The sequence below is a fragment of the Ambystoma mexicanum genome, chromosome 1p, assembly GCF_040938575.1.
Source record: "Ambystoma mexicanum isolate Mex_15411 chromosome 1p, UKY_AmexF1_1, whole genome shotgun sequence".
Taxonomy (NCBI): Eukaryota; Metazoa; Chordata; class Amphibia; order Caudata; family Ambystomatidae; genus Ambystoma; species Ambystoma mexicanum.
The window spans coordinates 539,816,781-539,841,104 of NC_090921.1; the positions used below are offsets into that span (position 1 = coordinate 539,816,781).

Below are 24,324 nucleotides of genomic sequence, written 5' to 3' on the forward strand. Positions count from 1 at the left end.
CCTTGATGTGATTCCCTCATCACCTCCACCAGAAATTGTACCTTCACATTTGTGAATGGAGGGCCAGTACCTGGTAGAAGGTATGGGGACTAGGGAGTTGAAAGGGTGCAGGGCGGACATCCATGGAGTGCAGTTACTGGACGAATCAGTATAACTGCAACAACATGGGACATCGTTTGTCACCAGCCATAGTACTAAATCATGCATGCAGCATGGAAAAGGTCCATCAGCCCATTGTTTCTTGCACATGTCATCCTTTTGTATTCAAGGCAACCATGGCAGGTGACGCCCCTTTACATGGCTGCATCTCCAGTACTGCACTTGTCAATCCATTGAAAGGGCAACAGCACATATCTCAATGAAAAAATAAATTGCCCATCTTTGAATGGAGGAGAAAACACATGCCTCCATCCTGGAGAGCAGTTTTAAAAATCAATAAAAACTTGTCCTTCCCCGTTAAGGGGTCATGGAAAACAAATATCAGACCACACCGGGTAGGTTAAAAAGAAATGCATCCTGGACTGGGGCAAAAAGAATGTCCACCATGGAGGAGGTCAGGGGAGGCTGCATGTCCAAATCCACATGAATGGACAGTAAACAATGAAAAAGAAAAAGAAAATCCCTCCATGGGTTCATGGATATCACGTCAACGGTGGTTGAGGAGGCATTGGTGTGCTGGGATCCCCAATCTGTGATTGATATGCAGGTGGTTGTGGTGGTGGATCCAATCCAGGCAGTACCATTGGTCAGAGCCAGCCGTGACACTGAAGCATGCGCCAGTATCCCAATGGCGGTGAGGTCACAATGCGCTTCCTCACAAATAGCTACAGCGTCTGTATGGACACTCACAAGTGATGCATTGAGTTGCTGGGACAGTGTCTGCCTCAGGGCATCCATCCCCTTGTGGAGTTGTATCCTTGTTGTAGCTGACAGTTCATCATGCAGTGCAGTCTTCAAGCTCTCCATCTGATGACGATTCATTCTACGAGATGCTATCATCTCCCACCTCAGGGCCTCTGCCTATGCCCTAGCATCAGGGACTCCTACAGAAAACTCAGATCAACTCCTTCAGCCCTTGATGTTCGCCTCCATGCCCAGTCTGTGGGAGCGGCTTGAGGATCGCAAGATCTGAGGCCGTTGCGCATCTCAGGCCACTGGTGGTTTCATGTTCTTGGTCAGTTGATCGATGCCTTCTGCAATTCTATCCAACAAATTGTTTTGCCAAATGGTGTTACACAACCTTTGCTGTTCCCACACTGTCTCTTCAGGCTGGACACGTCCACCATGTGTGCGGGGCCCATGGCGGTGTGATGCAATTGACCAGGCCTGTCGCTGTGGTGCCTCTGTCGTTGGGTGCCGGTCTGCAACCCTCCATTGGACATCAGCACCAGAACGCGACACCAACTCATGGGAGGGTGACCTTGCAGCCATAGCCACCACAGACTTGGGACCCACCACTGACTAGCCTTGTGTAGCCAGCTGCACCGCTGCAGAACCAACAGCCCTATCTGACCTGCCCATTGGGGCACTCACCTTCTCCCTCAGCGAGTTTTCCACGTGTGGTTCTGTATCTGAATCAGCAGAGTCAGAATAATCTGAAGAGTCCAGGACACGGCTGGTAATGGCCTGTTAATATTGTGGATTTTCTCTGTACAAGACAACCACGGCCCGACTGGTGCACTGATGTACAACCTTCTCTTCTGTCTCCTCCTCCTCTGAACCCACTGCATCATCACCTGCACATGGACAGAGATTGACATTTGGAGCTACGAGTGTCCTGACAAATATGCACATGCACATGCACATGCACATGTACATATAAGGGCAGTCACACACAAAATGGCAGGGCCCCCATGCATCTGACATCATGGCATTTGATGACATGCATCACCACACCACCCCATGTCCAGTCCATGCTGTTAGTGGACACATAGGCTTACTAAAGTGGCGGACACAAAGATGCAAGGGATGAGGCATGTGTCTGTCATGCATCAACTGATGGACACATACAGGGCTATCATGTCAGACAGGTAGAACTATTTTGAACCATGTGTACGAATGTGTAAATCGACCATGCACCTATATGACATGCAATGCAGACAGGCACACTCATTGACAACATTCATGCCCCTAACCTTTTTCTTGGAATGTGTACCTGACTGGCCACCTTGCCATGAAGACCCACCATCAGCCATTATTCCCCATGTTATGACTAGTGTTGCCACCTGCATTACACAAGTGAAGTTGCATATTCACAAGACCTGCTACACAGAGCAGTGGTCTGTGGCCACTGATTCCCCGACAGGCTGGTCACACCACACAGTGTCATGTCTGGAAGTTTGGATATGCACCCTGATGAGGAATCCCATAAGGGTAGGTGACAATAAAAACATAAATCACTGCTGAAAATGATGTGTATGGTCGACGTATATCACATGTACTTGATGTACAATGAAATGAAACAGGCATCAAAACTAGCAATGAACAATACATGTGGATGTGGCATTGTTTAGCGTGACACAGAGGTGTCCCCTGTGGGTGATGTGTGCCTGTCAGGGGTGCACGTCAGGGGCAATTGCAATTTGCACATGTGTTGAACTTGCATAATCTGCATACAAGTACTGGCACGCCTATGTGAGCAAGCCGACAGTGATGTGAAATTCAAGCTGACATGTGCTACACATGCGGAGCCCACATGAAAACAATGAACGGAGGCCATGTGACAGAAGTGTACACATTAGCAAACATTCATTGCCAAGGATGGCTGACAACTGCAGCCAGCTGTACAGCTACACAAATATGGGTAGGTCAACCATGACCGTCCATGTGAACTATGCACAAAAATGCCACTCATCAGATGTGTCCTCGGGGGGTCTCCATGACTCAGGCAACTTGCACCTGTTCAATGCTGATGAGTTGACTTGTGTGTAATCAAAAATAGGCGTCCCCAACACCATGAACTCAGGGGAGAACCAAAATAAGACAGACCCACCAGGGGGGGAGGGAGGGAGTTCAAGGGGATAAGGCCATAGAGTCAATCAATGGAATATACTGCCCATTGTGAAGGAGCTAAATGTAGGGACAGATCAGGTCAAGAGACATAGAGAAATATTCAATAAATCTTTAATAAACACATATTCAATTACCATACAATTAAAACCAGCATAAAAACGCATAATTAATGCTCAGCATGTCCAATCAAAGTGCATAATATTTTACTAAGCATCCTAAGATGTAAACATAAGTGCATTGTGCCTAACTTAATTCAAAAGTACACAACTTCCGTAAACAGCAAAGATCCTCCATTGGTCCCCAAACTGTATTCAACTGTATTGTAACCAATCTCTCTATATGAATATATAAGAGTTAGTTGTTGAGACTTAAGGAGTTATGTAGGGCACCAAAACCACGCAGATCAACAATTATCAATATTTTCTGCGGGATAAAGAGGGTTGTATCTAAGTCCAGCCCACCATTTCTTTATAGAGAACAAACAACAGCCTGTGCTTGTCTCCAATCTGACCAAAATAGTCAACCACGCAGATCAACAATTATCAATATTTTCTGCGGGATAAAGAGGGTTATATCTAAGTCCAGCCCACCATTTCTTTATAGAGAACAAACAACAACCTGTGCTTGTCTCCAATCTGACCAAAATAGTCAACAACCGGTACCTAGTACAGCTCCCAAACGTATCGTGGGCTGTACTGGTATCTAAACATAGGTAGTTTCGACGATAAAATAACAGTGTCTAAGCTATCTGTCTCTCGCCGTAGCAGGAGAGAGAAGGCTTGACAATCGTCTTCCTCAGGACAGGGCAGATTAGGTGATAAGTTCTAAAATCTAAACATACAAATTGTCTACTTTTAAATAGTCAAGAGCCATCTGAGCCCACCTAGTACAAACAGTATCTTTCTAGGGCCACATAATACAAGCAATGTCTTAGGATTTGTTTCATATATCCAATCTTCTTCAAATGATTCTTCCTTGATTCACCCAAATGTTCAATGTATTCCCTCTTGATGATATTCGAAACTTTAAGGGAAAAATATCCTATTAGGTGTACTCGAAAAATAACCATCAGGGTAAAGACATATTATTTCTCTTGATGATACTCCCCTGGAGTTTAGTCCAGGTGCACAGCAATTCAGGCTGCATGGGGAGAAAGCATCCCATCAACCGGTAATCCTGTGCAAATCCAATCCGCGTCGACATATAGGGCGTACTCTCGACGGTCGCAGAGCTGTCGCTGTTATGGCGCCAAATTCCTCAGACTAACAACGGTTCCGTATGCGGGATGGCTGCCGTAGCGAAACGCAGCTCCAAACCAGCTGCTTCCGCCAATTACGCGTGCAGGATAGCCGCCGTAACGGAACGCAGCTCAGAGCAGCTGCTACCGCCAATTCCGTGTATAGAATGGTCGCCAAAACAAAACGCAGCTCAGCACAGCACTGAGTTGACTTGTGGCCTCTTCGATTGGAGTCAGCTCCTCCTCCTCTGCTGGCCCCTCCTCCAGTAGCCAGTCCAGAGGCAAGGATGGCACTGAGCTTGTACTTGGTCTTCCGTGTGAGACCATTCCACCGCTTCTGTACCTGTTCAAAATTTGGTATCTCTAGACCTAAGGCGTTGATGCGGTCAATGAAACGCCACAAATGCACCAATCGATGTGCAGATATGAACGTGCTACATGCATACAAGAACATCTCAGGATAGTGTTTGGTCACATAGTCAATGAGGATCTGGAGCTCCTAATCAGTGAAGCACCTCTTCCTCTGCGGACCTGTCTCCTGTGCCGTGTCTTGGGTTGGAACCTCTTCCTGCTCTGCAGTATGTCCCTACTTGGCCCTAGTGGCCCTAAGTGGTGCTGCTTCAGCTGTCTGGCTATGACCACATCGACATGCAGGTTCCAGGTCACCTGTGGGCTGAGTCCCACTGAGCCCTCCTGGGGCTGGGGCAGATGTGTCCTCACCACATCTCCGACCCCCACCCGCTCTGCTCCCTTTCCATCTTGGGGCCTTTCCACTCATGTTGCAGATGTTAAGGTGTAATGGAATGTACACCAAGGTATTGTTCTGCTCAATATGAGGAAGGGAACTGTCTACGTCATGTGCGATGTAGATGCGCAGTCCAGCAAGGCTCCAAGGTACCCCAGAAGCAAAAATATGCGGTATGCGATAAGCAGAGGCACCCCTAAACTCCAAATACGTGTAAATGATACTTGTCCGTCTTCGTTTCTTCATGCGCACAGCCTGTCTCACGCATACACACTCTTAAATATCCCTGGCAATGCCGTGAGCCACGTAGGCACGCTGTGTACAGTGTGTGTCACGTAACAGACACGCTAAGGGCCTTTGCTCTGTTTATTCAGCTGCCTTCGTAGGTAGACACGGATGACACCTCCCCTGCCTCTGTGCCAGTTGGACTGCCCTTCTCCCGGCCTGTGCTGCCTCCCACCTTGCCATCTACTGCTGCCTGCCCAGTGTGAGTGCCTGCACCCCACCTGCACTGCGTTGGGAGTGCCTGCTGACCTGCCATTGCATGTGCTCCTGTATCCAGCCCTGTGACCACCGCAGCTGCCGTGTCGGATTCCCACCACACCATTCCACCACCACTGCTCCACAGCCCATCTCCAGGACCACTATTCCCACCCACACCTGCCTCGGGGGTTGCCATCATCCTCTGAAGAAAGCCGCAACCCCATGGCAGCGAGGCAGAGGGTTGCCAAGTTCAGCTCCAGGGAAGTTGGCGTCCTGGTGGATCAGGTCCTGGAGAACTATGATGCCCTCTTCGACCCAGCAAAGCAATGAGGGAAAGAAGGAGACAGGCAGATCTGAGGGGACATAACGGCTGCCATCATCGTGGAGGGGGTGGCAGTTCCGCTGCCCCAGGAGCATCCATAAGCGATGGAAGGATCTCACACCAAGGCATTGTGGGCCCCGAAGGCCGGTGAAACTGCGCAGGTGCACCATGCGGGCAGGTGCAAGTTTTTCAACACCAATATTCAGGTCCTAGCGAGGTTCTACCCAAAGCTTTATCCCCAGATCTGCGAGTGGAAACAGAATCTGGAGGCTGCTGGTGAGTAGCCATGTGGTGCACTTCTGTACAGTGCATGTGTATTTTGCATGGGCCTGCATGTTTGTAGTTATGTATGCAGCATGTGTGTTTCAGTGATCCACAGCACTGCGCAGCCCGCAGGCAATGCTCCCCATGTGTGACGTGTGAGATCTGTTGATGGAACATGCACTGGTATTTGCAGTGTGTGTAGTTGTGCAGTTGCGCAAACTGTGTCCATGCAATGTCACTTGATGGTTAGACATGCTTGGACAGCAGCGGTACCAGATGAGGATGTTGTTCCCATGTGAGGGGCATGCATGATAGACATGATGTTCTGTGAACCATTGCAATGTGTGGTTATCCACCCTTAACATCTGAACGAGACACGTGCGTATGGATGTTTGGCAATGTCAAGTTGTGGCATTGACATTTCGGGGACATTTATGTGATCTGTCATGCTGCTGCATGTGTACACTGAGTTGATGTGTCTGCAAATATATGTGCTTGGGGCTATGGCATATTTGTGTGTGCCTCTGCAATGAATGCATGTATGTGTTGCATGCTCACAGTTCAGGCTGTCAGGGAGGCATGTTGTTTTATGTCATTGCGTGGACAGATGCCCAAGCAGGCTTGGCCATGCTGTGAGCAGGGCAATCATGTGTGTCTACTGGGAACCTACATTCCACTGTGTGTCTTTCCACCAATGTGTACACAGCGGTACCCCGGCCCATCTGTGCTTCCATGCATTCCATATTTGGCCAACCTACCAGTTGACTCCCTGCCCACCCCTGTGACATATCTCCCGTTGCAACGCAGAAGTTTGCAGTTGGGTCACATTGCCTTTGCCATTGTACCATATCATATATCATGGTATGTGTCTGTGCACTGCCCTCTTTGTGCTGTTTACATGCATATGTGTCATGACTGTGGCCATCATTGACCCTGGATTGTTGTGTATGTTCTAATGGAAATTGCATGGCCATGTATGTGAGTGTGGATGTTGTTGGTTGTACCATGGCCACTTCATGTTACAGTAAATGCTGTGTATGCCACACGTGATTTGACACTGTACACTGATGTCAGTGTTCTGTGTCTCTTTTACCGCAGTTGCTGCAGCTGAAGAAGAGGGTGGAAGCGGTGCTGTGGAGTGTGGAAGCGGGGACCAATTCACCAGACAAACGTGCAGGTCCCAGCCACTGCCCTGTGACAGCTCATCTTCGGGGAGCGATGTGCCTGAGGTAGCGCCAGGGCCATCGGGAGTGGCTGCTGAGGGGAAGTCCCAGGAGGTGAAGGTGGCAGGGGATCCCTCAACAGCAGTGGGACAGGGTGATACCACACAGCAGCCATCCACGGGGGAAGACACCCTGGAGTCATGAAGGTTGGCGGAGGTGGAGGGGGAAGCAGAGGAGGTGGCCGTTGCAGCCCACCCCATGGGGTCCGGTGCAGTGTCGAGGTGGGTGTTCATGCTGCAACTCTGTCCCAGCGGCATGACACTGTGTAGACCACTGTGGAGGTACCTGTTCAAAATCCTGTCCCTGGGACATTGGATGCAGCAGTGCACACATTCCAGGATGCCTCCACCCAGACCAGCATCCCCTTGCTAGCTGATGTGTTCATCAGGGACCAGGTGCTGCCCCTGCTGGCTGGCCTCTCAAGGCAGACAACAGGCATTTGTGGGCTGTTCACAGCGGCATGAGACTGTGTAGGCCACTGTGGAGGTGCCTGTTCAAAATCCTGTCCCTGGGACATTGGATGCAGCAGTGCACACATTCCAGGATGCCTCCACCCAGGCCAGCATCCCCTTGCTAACTGATGTGTTCATCAGGGATCAGGTGCTGCCCCTGCTGAATGGCCTCTCAAGGCAGACCACAGGCATTTGTGGGCTGTTCACTGCCATGACCCCCTCCTCGGCTTCATCCTCTGTACACCAGTAGTCCTCCAGGGTGCCTTCTGGGCCACATACCAGCATGACCCCCTGTGCACCAGCCACACCACAAACACCCTGTCTGGTGGAGCTAACGTCCCCGCCCGAGGTGGGTGTCCCATCAACATCAGCTGAGGTGGTCACCATACCTACCCAGGCACTGACACAGATACAGGCAATGGAGGGTCAGCAGCCACAGTGGAGCAGTGCAGGTGACGTACACCCCCGAAAAATGTCATCACATGAAAGGGCGTACCGGCAGAGCGTGCACTGGGCACGGCGTCAGCAGATGGCAAATCTGAGGAGACAGATTGTTACAGGGAAAATGACCCCGAGGAGGCAGGTGGCAACAATGAGGTATGAGGACCATTGGGAGCCCTTTTCGCTGCCATTTCTTCCATGTTCCGGCAATATGAGAGGCAGCTGCTTGCAGAGAGGCAGCGGGTGCACCGGAGGCGCAGGTAATGGTGGACGTGGCTGAAGTGGCGCTGCGTCGGGCACAGAGATGGGCTGCCAACCTGGAGGGGACTTGCAGGTCGCCACGGGATGCAGGACATCAGTTGTAGTCCACCCTGCAAGCGCTCCAGGAAACAACAGAGGACTGCCTGAGGCCTGTGAATAAGATCTGGTCAACAGGTTGTCGGAAATTGGTGAGGAGGAATAGCCCGCTGCCTTTGTATATAGTTCTTTAGGTATAGGTTTCATTTCTGTTTTTTCCTTTTACCGCAGATGTCTGGAAAATTCCTTCCCAGTTTTTTATGTACATAGTTATGTTTAATACAGGTTTTCTATGAGTTCATTCCATGCTTCATGCAGTTCATTTGTCTGTCTGCGCATTTGATTGTTTCAATTTTTCCCAGTGCATCTCTTCATTACATGTCATTTGTATTGTGGCGTGCCTGGTTGTGTCATGTTGATGTTGTGATGTTTGCGGGTGGAGGGATGCACATGTGTCTGACATGTGGGGGTGATCAGACGACTGAAAGCTGCACTGGATGATTTTCATTTTCCATTACGTATGCAGCATATCTGCATGTTTGGCATCAGTGTGTCTGTGTGGTTGGCGTGGCGGCTTCTGTTGTGTGTGTGATGATGTACATATGGGTACAGTTGCAGTGATGTGTGGATATCTTATGATTTATTTTGATGACTCTCACTGTGAATGGATTGTCACATATTCATATGTATTTGCACGATTTTGCATTAGTTTCATTTCAGGTCCACTGTTGTTCATGTGTCCCTTTTGCACATGCTTGGGATTGTGCCCACACTCTATTCACTGTAGTGTGTATTTTGCATTGTGGGTGCTGCAATTGGAGGTGGGCTCACTGTGGATGTGTGACTTCCATGTCATGCTCACACACCCACCAGCTTGTGCAGTTACGCACTGCCTGCTCTCATGTCATGCTCCACTGCTGCAACTGGAATGCAATTGTGTCCTGTGTTTGCTGTTTCTGTGTGGCAGCACACATTTTCTGTCTCACTGAGTCATGCACTCTCTGGCTGACCCCCCCATCACCCATGCACAGGCTTGTCATGTTGTCATCCCTGACGGGGACATTGCCACCTCTACCATCCAGGCTACTTATGCTCAGGCTGTAATGTGCCTCATCATTATTTGTGGATCTGCGCCCAATGTTTTATTCTGTGTGCTTTTGTCCTGCACATGCATTGACTTGCTGTGCGTTTATACCTTTGCAGACCCATGGCTAATATGCACATGCCACTTTGCATTGCATTCACAAGTCACGTGTGGATGGGGGGGGGGGGGGCACAGTGGTGTTAGTGCAATATTGTGTGGTCCAGTTGAGGTGCTGCAGATTCAGGTCTGCCAGGGAGTGACGAGAGATGCTCCAGTCCTGTATTGCTCATCAGTGCTATCAGTTGATCGTGTTGATGGTGAACATGTTGGGGGTCTGCTTCATGGTGTAGGCAGAACACAGAGGGTCAGGTGACCTGCAACTATATATTAGACTGCAAGGGTGACAAACTGTTAGGGGGCTGGCTGGGGGTTTTGACAGAGGTGAAGGGGGCTGCCTGGGGGTAATGGCAGAGGTGAGGGAGGCTGGTAGGTTGTGTCTGGGCTTCAGTGGGCTGCCTGGAGTAGTGTCAGAGGTGAGGGGTCCTCATGGTGGGTGGTGGTTGGGCTTGAGGGGACTGCCTGGTATAGTGGATGTAGTGGGCTTGCTGTGCGCGTGTGTGGATGAGTGTTCTGTAGAATGTAGAGTGTATGTATTGGGTTCTGGAATTGAAGGAGGTGAACGTGAGGGAGACTGTTGGGGAGGCCGAGGAGGAAGGTTGCCATGCTAACAGGCTTGTAAGAGACTTACTTGAATAAAGGTTTATGAAGTACAATCCTGAAGTCTGACTCCCTATACTTTACTTTGGTGATGAAGACAAGCGCCGTTAGCAGAATCCCACGCATGGACTGTATAATTCTTAGGTTACACATTGTCAACCTGAGTTACAGTCTGCAACTTCAAGCCGGTAAGAGCGCTCCATGATGATATCCCAGGGCGCATCCCACTCAAGTGTAATCCCCACCATTAAGTAACTGCAGCAGCCCTAACTCCATTTACAGCTTTACGGCCAGTTATGTGCAAGGAAGCACTGTGTGCACGAGCGATTCCCTTTTGAGAAAGGAACCTCAGGAGTTACTCAGGCATGGAACCTGCATTGTGTGAAAGATGTTGCCTAGCGACATGTAAACATCGCTCTGACCGCTTCGCTCAGCGTTCCCTGACACCCTGTGACAGAAAAGAGCAGACTAAACTACACCCTGTAAAAGGAAAAGGAAAATGGCTGGCATTCAAATTTTCGACTTTGCAATGGCATAAAATAAGAAAATAAAAGAGGGTGGCAGGTCTAATAGTGTACAAATAAAAAAACAAAAAAGGGAAAACACACCAACAAGAACTCCATCAGAATTGCAAGAGGTGATCAAGGAAGACTGACAACCATGTTGCAAAACATAGTTCCACCCCTCATTTTCCTTCCAAATCCAAGAGATCCCCCGACTCCATAGAAAAGATGGAAAAAAGGTTTTGAACACTAGGCTGCAGCGGTATGTGGAACAAATGTCAATGCTGAAAGAAAGAAATCAGTGTTAATGCATTGCTTAGGAACTGCAGGTCAAGAAAAATGTGATGACATACCTGACCTACAAACAGAAGAAGCCAGTGGGCTAAATGAATATGAGAAATGTATACTAAAAATAGACAAACACTACGAAGCTAAAATAAGCATAATACTTGAACGGTACAAATTTATGAAGAGATCACAGAAGTAGGAGTAGAATGTGGAAACCTACATCACAGCACGTAGTGGATTGGCCAGAACATGCAACTTTGGCCAGCAATCCAACGAGAGACTAAGAGATCAGTTCATATTAGAGTGTTGGAGTAGTAAAATAAGAGGCAAATTGTGGGAGAAAAGGGATCCCTCTCTGGATGACGTACTCAAAGTGGCCAAAGAAGTGGAATGCCCGGTCAAGTGTGTAAAGGCCCTGGAGATGAAGGCTCAAGCTACATCATAGCCGTCACCACCAACAGATCTGTAGCAAAACAAAAGACCATCTCGAATGTACCTAAACAATCGAAGGGACCCTCCCAAAGACGTTGTTACAGGTGTGATGCGATGGGACACTTGGTGAGCAGCACCTCATGCCCGTCCAGGGAGGCAAAGTGCACAAGATGCAAACGGAAGCGTCACCTGACTAAATGCTGCAGATCTCATTCCATCAGCTTCATTGAAGAATGGTATGACCAAGCTGAGGAGGCGGTATTGACGGTGTTGGAAGAAGATGAAGAGGATCTGAAAGCCCCTAAGTATATGGTGTGCATCGATGGGCACCATGTATGCATGATGATAGACTCCGGACCAAAATATACTCTTATGCCAAAGAACATCTGGAAGAAAGAATTCCCAAATTGCACTTTTAGGGATGTTGACATAAACCCACGAGCATATGGAGGTGTGAACATTATGGTGCTAGCGTGTTTCGTGGCACAAATCCAATTCAAGTGGAGGACAGCATCGGGGAAGGTGTATGTCACTGAAAAAGGGAGCATTCCGTTGCTGAGCTAGCTACAACAAAAAAGATTGAACATCAAATTGGACCCTAATGAAGAGGAGTATGTCTTACTTTGTGATGCTGAAACCTTAAAGCCACATCGCTTCAGTGAAAGGATTGGATGCTTGGACGGTTTCGTGCACAAAATAAGGTTTAATCAAGGGGCAAAACCTGTAGTACACAAAGTAAGGTCCATACAGATTGCTGTATGTGAACAAGTAAAAAGCAACCTGAAGAAGATGGAACAGGAAGGAATAATAGAGAGGCTAGAATCATCAGAGTGGGTACCATCCTTAGTAGTGCTGTATAAACCCAATGTAAAATTAAGATTATGTATTAATTTCAGATCTCTCAATAGATGCGTGATACCGGATCGCCATCCGCTTCCTAACATAATTGAGATGCTCTCGCTATTGGGAGGAGCACGCATATTTTTGTCCATATTTTGTCCATAGATCTCACATCTGTCTATCATCATATAAAGCTACACGATGATTCAAGACAATTGACAGCCTTCACCACTCCGGAAGGTCTCTTTCAATTTGTCAGAATTCCTTTTGTTCTGATCTTGGCAGTGTCCGTTTTCCAAAGGGTGATGCATCAAATATTCCAGGATGACAAAGGTGTCACATGCTTCCAAGATGATGTACTGGTGTTTGGTTCAGATCAGTCGACACATGACAACAGGTTGAGGAAGATAATGGCAAAACTAATTGAAAGAGGTCTCGAGCTAATTCAGAGAAGTGTACACTTAACCAGGAGAACGTTGAATACTTAGGCCATGCAATTTCAACAGAAGGTATGAATGTCATTAGAAAACTGGTGGACAATATGAAAATTATAGCAAAGCCAACTTGTAAGCATCAATTAAGATCACGCCTTGGGATGGCCGAATTTTACACAAAATATATCCGAAGCTTTGCGGACAAAACTATTCACATGAGATCTCAACTAAAAAATAAAGAACCTTTTGAGTGGTCCTCACGGTGTGCATTAGAATTTGAAGTTATAAAGTTTGCCCTTGAGAACACACCTTCACTAAAAAACTTCAAAATGGGAAGAAAAACGATTATTTCTACTGATGCAAGCAATACAGGACTGAGAGCAGTTTCCAGACAATTAGATGACAAAGAAGAGAGTGTGATTGCATTTGTATGGTCGCCTGCTTTAAGGGGCAGAATGTAACTATTCATCTATTGAGAAAGAGCTTTTAGCAATAAAGTACGCAGTTGAAAAATTCAGAACATTTCTTTGGGGTTCATAATTCACAATCAAGACAGACCAGAAACCTTTGAGAGAAACATTGGAGATGAAATGTCTGCATGGTATTTTCTCAAGAATAAGGAGATGGGTAATGGCTCTTCAAGAATATTTTGTTGAGTACCTTCCAGTGGAAAGGAACATTCCTGCAGAGTGTCTTTCAAGGCTCATGACCTATGAAGAGGAAAAGGAAGAAAAAACGGATTGTGTACTCCTTATAGAGAAAAAGACAATTGTCAACGATGAGTGGGATGAAAGTATGGAGAATGATGAATATTTGAAGAAAGTGAGGGCTGAAATTGGGGAAAAAAGGGATAATTATGAAGAAGTTGGTGATGCGGTCAAACTTGGAAGGAATTTGGATGGTGAGAGAGGAATTACATGTGAGCGGGGAGTTTGTGATGAGAGGGTATCAGATTATTCCCACGAATGGAGTGAGGAAGTGGATTGTAGAGATTGTCCATGAGGGGCATCAATGAACCACTTAAATGAAACAGAGAGTTAGGGCTGAATATTGGTGGTCTGGGTGTGATCTGAAAGTGGACCGAGTGGTGCGGAATTGTGTGCCATGCTCTTTGAGTGAGAAGAATTTGGTAACCAGGGAGAGTCCCATGACATTGATGGCAATACCCAAGATGCTCTGGAAGAATGTTGGTATGGACATCACAGGGCTGATCTGGAAACAGGGGGTGCAGAAGTACTGTATTGTAATCATAGATTTGCTGTCAAAGTGTAAAGCAGTCAAGATTACGATAAGTAGTGTGTCCAAGGATGTGATTGACTTCATGGAAAAAGTGCTTAAGAGAGAGGGATATCCTGGCGTGATAGTCACAGATATTGGAGTGCAATTCAACTCGAAGGAGATGCCTGAGTATCTGACAGAAAATGGGATTGACCATGAATGTACCTCAATTTACCTCCCCCCCCAAAGCAATGGTGTTGCTGAAAGATTTAATAAAACCAGCAAATACTGCATCAATTGGGCATGGGTGAATGGTGAAGATTGGGAGCATGTTGTGAGGAGTAGGATTAAAGCACATTGTATTTCCCTGAATTGCTCTACTGGTGTGTCACCCTTTGAATTGAGCAGAGGGAGATGGACGAACTGTACGTTATGTCCCCCCTGGATGAAAAGAGTAAGTGGGCATGGGACAGTGTCTTGCAAGCCAGGAGGTGTATTGAAGAGAGGCAAATGGTGAATAAAATGAACTATAACAGAAGAAAGAGTGTTAGAGAAAGTGTGTGAGGATTCGAGAAGTGGTTAGGGTCAAGTTATCTGTGCCTTTAACAGACAGCCCTTTGAAGTGGTCTAAACCCTGTCAAGTGATGAAAGTCTTTCACAATGTGGTCATGTTGGAAGATGAAAGGACCTGGAACATGGGAGGAGTGGTGAGAGTAGAAGGAGACTGAGTTCTGAGGTGGTGAGTGAGGAGAGGCCAAGAGGAGTGGTTGGTGAGAATAGGAAATCTATAAGGAAAGGGAGAATTCCAGGGTTAAGCAATGGAAAAGGAGGTGAGCGTGAGAGAGACAGTTGGGGAGGCCGAGGAGGAAGGCTTCCACGCTAACGGGCTTGTAAGGTTTATGGAACGGAAACTGCATTACTCAAACTGAAGTCCAGCGTTCTGGAACGGGTTGATAAGGGTAATCCTCCATGTTGATGTTGCTTGACTTGTCGGCTGTCTTCGACCTGGTTGACCATTCAATTTTGGTCGCCAGGCTGGAGTAAGTGACTAACTTTTCCCCAGCAGCAGTGCGCTGGATTGCCTCTTTTCTGGCCAACCCAGAGAGCAGAGTATTTCATGAGGAAGCAGTAGCCTTACCTGTCTCATTTCAATTTGGTGTCCCACAGGGTGCCTGCCCTTCTCCATGCCTATACAACATATTTATGGCACCTTTTCTCGCCATGTTGGAACAGGAACGGGTTGAGTTCACTAACTATGTGGATGATGCACAGTGTGTCATCCCCATAGTTCGAACCCATGCTCAAGATGAAGCTGAACGGAATAGAATTTTTACCTCCATTGAGTATTGGATGATGTGGAATAATCTGGCATGGAACAAGGAGAAAACAGAGTTGCTGATTATCGGTATTCAGTCCATGTTAGCTAAGCTAGACATGTCCCAATTGAAAGTTATAATAGGGTCCTCCCTATTATAACTTTCAATTGGGAGATGTCAAGATAACCCACCAAAAGAAGGTAAAGACCTTTAGTGTTATCTTTGACTAACAGCTTAACATGAAGGCCCATGTAGGGAGCCTTGTATCTGCGGTGGTCTACTATATCAAGCTCCTTGCACACCTCAGACCGTTCATTTCTCAGCCCAATGCAGAGACTATTGCTAGAGCGATAGTTGGTTCTAAAATTTACTATTGCTGTAGCCTCCTTGTCGGGCTCAGTAAAACAGATAGTAAAAGACTACAGGTGGACCAGAATAGGGCAGTGAGGGTGGTCATTGGACTATCCCGTCTAAATCATGTCTCGGTTGCAAGACAAGCACTGGATTTGCTCTCCGTGGAAGCTTGCATTCTTTTTCACCTTTTGGTTATCACCATCAAATGTAGACAGGGCCTTATGCCCTCCTATCTGCAAGACTTCGTCTTTGAAAAAGTTCACAGGTGGTCCCTTAGAGCCTGCAATCAGGGATTTTTGCTGCTTCCTAGATGTAGGACCATGAAGGCCGATAAAGGAGCTTTTAATATTGCAGCTCCAAAAGCTTGGAACAATCTACCATTAGATCTTAGAAATCTGAAAACCATAGATCCTTTCAAGAAAAAGTTGAAAACGTCGTTGTTCGTTTGATTCCTTTTCTGACTCGTCTGCCTGAATATGACTGGCCCTGGCCTTCCTTTTCCATTTTATGTCTGTCAGCGCCCTGATGCCCTCGGATCCATTGATTGCGCATTTTAAATTCATTAAAGTAAAGTAAACTAAAAGTAAGAGACTTACTTGAATAAAGGTTTATAAAGTATGATCCAGATGTCTGACTACCCATACTTCAGGGGGCCTGGTGGGTGGTGTTTGGGCTTGAGGGGCTGCCTGGAGTAGTGTCAGGGGTGAGGGAGGCTGGTGGGTGGTGTCTGTGCTTGAGGGGCCTGCCTGGAGTAGTGTCGGAGGTGAGGGGGCCTGATGTGTGGTGTCTAGGCTTGAGGCGGGCCATCTGGAGTAGTGTCAGAGGTGAGGGGGCATGGTGTGTGGTGTCTGTGCTTGAGGCGGCTGCTTGGAGTAGTGTCGGAGGTGAGGGGGCTGGTGGGTGGTGGCTGGGCTTGAGGTGGATGCTGTGTATGTATGTATGTATGTATTTATTTTTTTGTATAGCGCCGATACCCCGTGGGCATCAGGGCGCTTAGGCAAACAACGAAAAACAAAACAATACAATAGGAACGTCTGCGCTAAGCCATGAGGTGGTCATAATCCCCCGTATCCCAGTTCATCATCTGAAAAGATGAGTCTTCAACCCTTTCCTAAAAACAGTAAGGTTGGAAACGGTTCTGAGTGTTTCTGGAACACTGTTCCACAAGCTGGGGGCCTGCACCAAAAAGGAACTGCCCAGCCCAGATTTCAATTTAAACTTGGGGACGATCAACAGACATTTACCCTTTGAACGAAGATTCCTACTGGGGGTATGAAGCACTAAGCCCTTTTTCAGATACTCAGGAGCAGAGCCGTACAGGCATTTATGCACCAGGCAGAGAGCTTTGAATTTAATACGCTCCTCCACTCTGAGCCAATGCAAGGCTATTCTCTCTGCAGTAACATGATCTCTTTTCTGCAGATTTTTTACCAGCCTAACCGCGTTGTTCTGAAGCACCTGACAACTAGAAACATCCTTAGAGGAGGCCCCTAATAACAGGGCATTGCCATAGTCAAGCCTTGATAGTATAATGGCCCTGGCTACGGTGGCCATATTACCCTCATTAAGAAACGGCCTAATGGCTTTCATGAGCCTTAAGTAATATGCCGTATTTTTTTGTAGGTAGCTAGTCTGGGCATGAGAATCCACCTGTGAGTTAACCATTATTCCCAGGGTCTTCACTTTCTCGACCACTTGGATAGTGGCATTCTTGATTTTAAACGATTTATACTCAGCCCCCAAGTTCGCTAGCTGATGACTTGATCCAAACAGCATCAGCTCGGTTTTAGAGTCGTTCAGACACATCCAGTTTGTCTGCATCCAATCGTCGATTATCTTATAAACCCTGGCTATTATTTCACTGTCTGAATCATAGTGGCTGCCACCCAGTTCCAGAATGAGTTGGGTGTCGTCTGCGTAATTAGTAAACGACACCCCCGCATTCACCAGTAGACTGCACAATGTGCGCATGTATATGTTAAACAACATGGGGGACAGACTGGCCCCTTGTGGGACTCCGAATAGGATGTCATACGGATCGGAAAAACTACTGCCCCAATGTACTCTTGCTTGGCGATCCGAGAGGAAAGACAAGAGCCAATCAATGGCTCCTTCCGAGTAACCCACATTCTCTCTAAGCGCCTTGATAAGAAGGCGATGATCCACCAGATCGAATGCGGCACTTAGATCCAAAAGCATAAGTACTCCCAACTTGCTTTTATCCATTAAGCTGAGCATCTGGTTCTGCAGGTCCAGCATGGCAGTTTCCGTACTATGGGATGCTCTAAATCCAGATTGTTGTTGAGGCAGGATCTCCTCATTCTCAACAAACTGCTGCAGTTGTTGTGTAGCTACCTTGTCCAATAACTTAAGAACAAAGTTCGAATGAGTTATTGGACGGAGATTCCCAGGGTCTTTGGGATCCAGACCTGCTTTTTTAACTAGAGGGGTAATAGTAACTTTCTTAAGATCTCTAGGCACTATGCCCTCTTGAAAAGATGAGTTCACTATTCTCTGTAGAATAGGAGCGAAGATGTCTTTATGTTGTAGAATGATGTTTGGAGGCAGGATACTTTCTGCACAAGTGGTTGGCTTCATGTTATTCAGTACCTCTAACATCTCTGACTCTGAGATGGAGCTAAATTTAAAAGACTGCTCTCTGGCAGAATTATCTGTTACTAAAGGGCAGGTGTCTAGATTAGCAGAGGATCTAGCTTTGATAATATTCTGTCTTGCTTTTTCTGTTTTTGCTTGGAAGGCATTTAAAACCATATTACAATCCTCCTCAGATGGCGTAAATGGAGGGGTGAGAGAGTCAGGCTTTTCAATATTCTTCAGAATATCAAAAAGCTTGCTTGTCTTGTTTTCTGCAAGCTCAATTTTACAATTGAAAAAGTCGGCCTTTGCTGATTTAATCTTATCTCTATATTCCTTGTCCTTTTTTTTCCAGATAATTTTGCTCTCCGCGGCTTTGTCTGAAATCCATTTCCTTTCTAAGGTCCGTTTTTCCCTCTTCAAAGAATGAAGCTCTGGAGTAAACCATTTTTGGCTGTTGTTATTTTTCCTAATTAATTTCGAGGTAAGCGGAGCTTCTGCCTCCACTAATTCAGTGAGATGCTTATTATATTTATCCAGGAGGATAATGCAGGAATCCTGATCCTGAAAAGAACCCGCTATTTTATCCGTGCAGGCTTTAAGGAGTAGCACATTCAAATTTTTAAAATCTCTCTTGGCTACTTTGATGTGGGGGTTTGGTATATATACATAGTGTGGTAGTTTTAAGTTAGCTGATATCATGTGGTGATCACTCCAAATGCAAGGGGATGTTCTGCAGTTTAGTAATGATATGTTGTGACCGCACAACCAGTCTAACTGGTTGCCCTGCGGAGTAGTAGGTTCCTTGTTAAGAATGGTAAAATCAAGTTATTCAGAGCTTTTTTTACTGTGCAGTAGGGGTATCAGCCAGTAGTTTGGGTGTCTTTAGGATTAGGGTGGGCAGTTTGCAGTTTGGCTGGGGTGCAGCTGCTATTTACGAGGGAGCTTGCGCGGTTTTGCAGGGGTGCATCATTCACTTACGAAGGAGCTTGCGGTTTCACAGCGGTTCAGCCTTGACTTACGTGGGAGCTTGCGCGGTTTCCACGGGTTGCAGCCTTGACTTGCAAGGGAGCTGGCACGGTTTCGCAGGGATGCAGCCTTGACTTGTGAGGGACCATGTGCAGCGTCTTTAGGGTGCTGGATAGTGGGTCAGAGGTGGAGGTTTGCGTAAAAGGTTGGTCTAGGGCTATGGTTTTGGTTTTTGTGGGGTCATGTTGTGGGCATTCCTCCCGCAGCTGTTTTTTCTTTGTGGGTCGGGTTGCTTTGTGATTTTGAATCCATGAATATGCAGACCGTGCATTGGTTACTTTTCGCGTAGTCGTTTCCGGAGTAAGGACTTTGCGGGTTCAAAGCAGACTTTTCTGTGAATCAGCCCCTCGTTTTTATTGATACTGCAAGTATATGAACATTTTGCATATGCAACAGCAGAGTGTTTTAAATATCTTAGAACATTAACATAGAAAATACTTTTGCCCTATTTGGTTTAGATTTGTCAATAATGGGGTCCAAAGGGATGCAGGATGAGAACTAGCCTAGAGAAGCTGTTTCTTGAGTATGCCTTGCTCACCGTCCGCGTCTCGCCACATCACTGAGCGATGCGCACCTCAGGTCCCCAGCATTGAGCGCTTTCAATAATTCACCAGCCACAGTCTCTGAATTATTGAAGCGCGGCACGCTTTATTCGCAGTGGTTCCCTTCCGCCGGACCTGGATACAGAGAAGTGGGAAGGGAAACCGGTAGTGCCGCTGAGTGTGCGAACACCCGACAGGACTTCTGAAAGATGGCTCCCATGAAAAATGCATGAGGGGAGTCTGTACACACTCTAGATATACGTGAATGGCCTGCTCCGATGTCTATGGTCTGGTCCCCAGAGGAGGGATGAAAAAGTACTTCATTCACATGACCGGAGTATCTGACGGAAAATGCCCACAGGGGTACATTGCCTAAACTCCTGCTGCCGCTCCGTGCTGTACTCCTACCAGTGGTGTGAAAGAAGCCACTTTGTATAGCAGAAGCTCTCAATAGGAGCAGATTGCATACACTGCACTGGGTGGTGCAAATTAAGATCTCGTTGATGTTTGTTTTGCTCTAATATTTAATTGATTACAAAGGGTGGCAGTAAATTTGACCAGATGATATGTACTATTTGTCTCATTGCGCGTGCGTCTATGTGCACTCACATTGACTGCACATAAAAAAAAAACACATGCATACAATTTAGAACCACTGGTACAGTTTGTGTAATCATGTCTATTAAACTCCTAAATCAAACACTAAGGTTGTGGTCCATAGAGAAAATCCACAGAGATGCTTAGAGTCTGATCCACAGAGATGCTTAGAGTCTGATCCACAGAGATGCTTAGAGTCTGATCCACAGAGATGCTTAGAGTCTGATCCACAGAGATGCTTAGAGTCTGGAAGAGCTCGGTGGAAGCCGTCTTTCAGGGCATATCTACTTCCACAAATGGATCTTCTGTCCTTGCACAACATGGGTCACAAACCGTGAGTGTGCTCTCCCTGGGGTAAAGAGTGCTGATGTAAGCACTCCTGAATGGTTAGCACAGTTGACATCTACCCCCTGACTAAGCGACTTAAGCTCCCATCAATTGTAATTGTAATTGGTTATTTATAACTGTGCTTAATGCCCAGAGGTTTGTAAGTACAACCTGGTGATCGAACCTGTGTTGCTCCATGGCGTCTTGTTTCCAAGGCGTGCGTGTTGCCCCTGAGCTATCCTCCTGAGCCAATAAAATTAGTAACGCCATGTTGGCTATAGGAACACCTTTTATCGGTGCCAAAACCAATTCTATTTGCTCTACTGATTGTTAATAATTTTATGACACTCTTTTCAAGAAAAGATTGAGACCAAAGTCCAGCCATTTTCATTCTGAGTTGTAATGTGAAAAATGCTGCAAAACAGTTCAGGCCCCATTTTACAAGTGGCTAGCAGTGCTCTGTAAATTGCCCCACAAAGGAATTGGTAGCCATTCGCCTAATAAAGAGGTGGTGCTGTTTTTTCTTTTTTTGTCTGCACACTTGAGTCCATGGCATGAGGCTTGATCTAAACCCCCAAAGTATGATATGATATGATAAGTTATTTATAACACGCCTAAAACTCAGAGGTTTCTAAGCGCAGACCCAAAACTCAGAGGTTTCTAAGCGCAGACCCGGGAATCGAACCTGTGTTGCTCCGTGTCATCGTGCTTCCAAGGCAAGCACGTTGCCCCAGACCTATTCTCCCGAGAAGTAGATAAAAGAAGCTTGGTGGCTCCATCTTGACTCCATACCCAAAACTTTACAGGGTGCATTACAAGACTCAGAAGCAGTTCCAATGCAAGGGCATGTTGCAGTCAAGGGGCACAGCACGCTAACATGACCTGATTTCGCTTTTCATACTGCTTGTACCAAATGCTACATAAATTCTCCTCTTTCTGTGTGCAGCTACAGGGAGGAAGAAGATGGCATGTCGCGTGCCAAGGCCAATTGGTTGCGGGCATTCAACAAGGTCCGAATGCAGCTTCAAGAGGTATGTATCCTTCTGCACTATCCTCTGGGCCTACGAGGTGCCAGAGACTCTGGTGGAGAAATGCCAGCTGGGGTAGATAGCTAGGCACTGTAAAAACTGTACTGGGTCCAAAAGAGAGACAAGTGCCAACTTCCTGTTGGATGACATCAGTCACCACAGATATTGAAATGAAAACATTTGTGGAACTATGTGCCTTGATTATAAGTAAACTCTGCCGGTGCCCGCTATGTATGTAGAAAAGCTCTACTGGTGCGTGAGAAGGAGGGGGGCACTGGCGATACATTCTGTGGAAGTGGGCACTGGTGATTCTAGTCCCTGAGAGGCCACCTGCTGTTTCCGGTAATGAAGTTATTTATACAATGCCCTATGTCCTCTGCCTGCCTCGTGCCGCACAGCCATCCAGGTCCTGCCTGCATCCATGCACCACTGCCCGGTTGCTGCTGCTGGAGCAGGAATCCCTGCTGGCCACCTCCTCCTTTGTATTCTTCTGCATTGTAGACATGTGTGCAGTAGTGTACATGCTCCCAATGCTGCACCAGTGAATGCAGACTTCCAGCATACTGCACATTGTGTGAGCAGCGCGCCAGGACCTCGCTCGCGCAGCGCCATTGCATTTTTTATTTGGTCCATATTTGGGCGCCTCCATGCTTGTCTGCTTTGTTTCCTCCCGCTTATCATTTGGCTGGATTATGATTTGCTCCCCTTGCTTTAATTTGTCACCCCAACGGCTTCTCTTTTCAGTTGCTCACAGCTCTCGTTTTGCATTTCCGTGACCACCTTATCCTGCCTGCGACGGTTGGCTGCATTGTGGCCAGGTATGTGGGTGTGCAGTGAAACTTTACCGGGAGGGTGGAGGTGTGAATGGATATTATTTGTGAGTACACAAGAGGATGTGCAAGCAAAACCCCTTTCAACCATCCATTTTATAATTATTAGAGGTGTTGCAACCGAAAACAACTTAAGCTCTACATAAATGCATTGGGCATCACATCACATTGAAGTAGAGAAGTAGTTGTTCTATCATACCCAGCGTTCAGTCCTTCCTCAAAAAGCTTAAGAATCCACCAAATGTCGGCCATCTTGAAACGAAAGTTGTTTCCATACTACAACAGAAAACTGAAAAGGGAAACCAAAATCTTCGCCCTTTTATTGATACAACAATCAGGAAATGCCCTGACACTTTACCATCCGGACGTCAAGTAATTGTTTAATTCAAACGCCAGAACATCTATTCAAACAAAACTAAAATCGGTCTTGTATTTGACTTGCCAACAGTAAAAAAAAATACTGAGATGAAATCATCTTATTTTGATATTAACAACAACGATTCTAGACCTGTGCGGTAAATAGTATATTAAATTGCTCCATAAACTTGAAGATTTGTACATCTATTGTTTTCCAAGAAATACATAGTAACCATAGTAATCAGATGTTTTTAATAAAAAAAGTAGAACATTGAGGCACAATCCAATTAAAACTGGATAAGTATTATTGGGGATCATTAGGAGTTTGGAGGCAGGCATGATGCTGCTAGCACCATGGCTGCCTCCAAACTCGTGGCCGGGTCCGGGTTCTCTGAATAGGGACTTACCGGGTCATTTCAACCTTGGAGGACCCGGTAAATCCCCATTCAAAAAACCCTTCCCCATTCCCATTCGAGCCCCCATAGGGCTCAATGGGAATGGGGAGGGAGTAAATAATGGGCCCGTAAATTACGGGCCCGTTATTAGCTCCCTGGTCCCCTAACGGCTCCCGCTAAGGACGGCTAGTTTTACCAGCCGGCCTTAGTGGGACCCGCTAAGGGACCCCGGAATGTGGCGGTAAGGGGTTAACAGCACCGGCATCCTTACCGGTGCCATTAACCCCTTACCGCCGCACTCGTAATGACTCCCATTGTCTTATTATTTAACATATAATGGCCGTCATTCCGAGTATGGTGGTAGTCATGGTGCTATTTGCGCCATGACTGCCTCCCATACTGGTACCGACTCCGGTTTGGTACAATGGGGACTTACTGGTCCATTCCGACCTTGGAGGGACCAGTAAGTCCTCATTTACCAAACCATTCCCCATTCCCATTGAGCCCCCAGAGGGCTCAATGGGAATGGGGAGGACACAAATAACGGGCCTGAGTATGCCAAGCCCATTATTTGCACCCAGGTCCCTTAACGGGTCCCGTCCTTAACACCTGGTCAGACCAGGCATTACGGAAGGTACCCGCTAAGGGACCTCGTAGTAGGGCGGTAAGGGATTACCAGCACCAGTCTCCTTATCGGTGCCCATATCCCTTACTGCCCTACTCGGAATGAGGGCCAATGTATAGATAAAAGAGTTTTTGTTTAAAAAAATGTTGGACCTATAGGGCTGTCTTCCATGAGGGCCACTGTAATGCATTTTTCTTAAATGTGACATCGGAGAATCTAATAAGCACATTGAAATAATGCTGTCAACAATTTCAGGATGGGTACCATACTTGCATGCATAGCACAAAAAAGTAAAAAAGGAACAATAGGTCAATTATATAATTTGAAAATGGCCGCA

At 46.8% G+C, this 24,324-nt stretch overlaps 1 protein-coding gene across 7 annotated transcripts in view; it reads left to right on the plus strand.

The window, feature by feature from the left end:
• The window catches only part of UNC13A (unc-13 homolog A), a 541,202-nt gene that overhangs the window by 326,861 nt on the left and 190,017 nt on the right, over nucleotides 1-24,324 (plus strand). For all 7 annotated transcript variants that reach the window (XM_069649468.1, XM_069649472.1, XM_069649467.1 and 4 more), the window contains one exon: nucleotides 21,699-21,783. In XM_069649468.1, coding sequence (XP_069505569.1) covers nucleotides 21,699-21,783 — 85 coding nt within the window. The remainder of the gene's footprint in view (nucleotides 1-21,698; nucleotides 21,784-24,324) is intronic.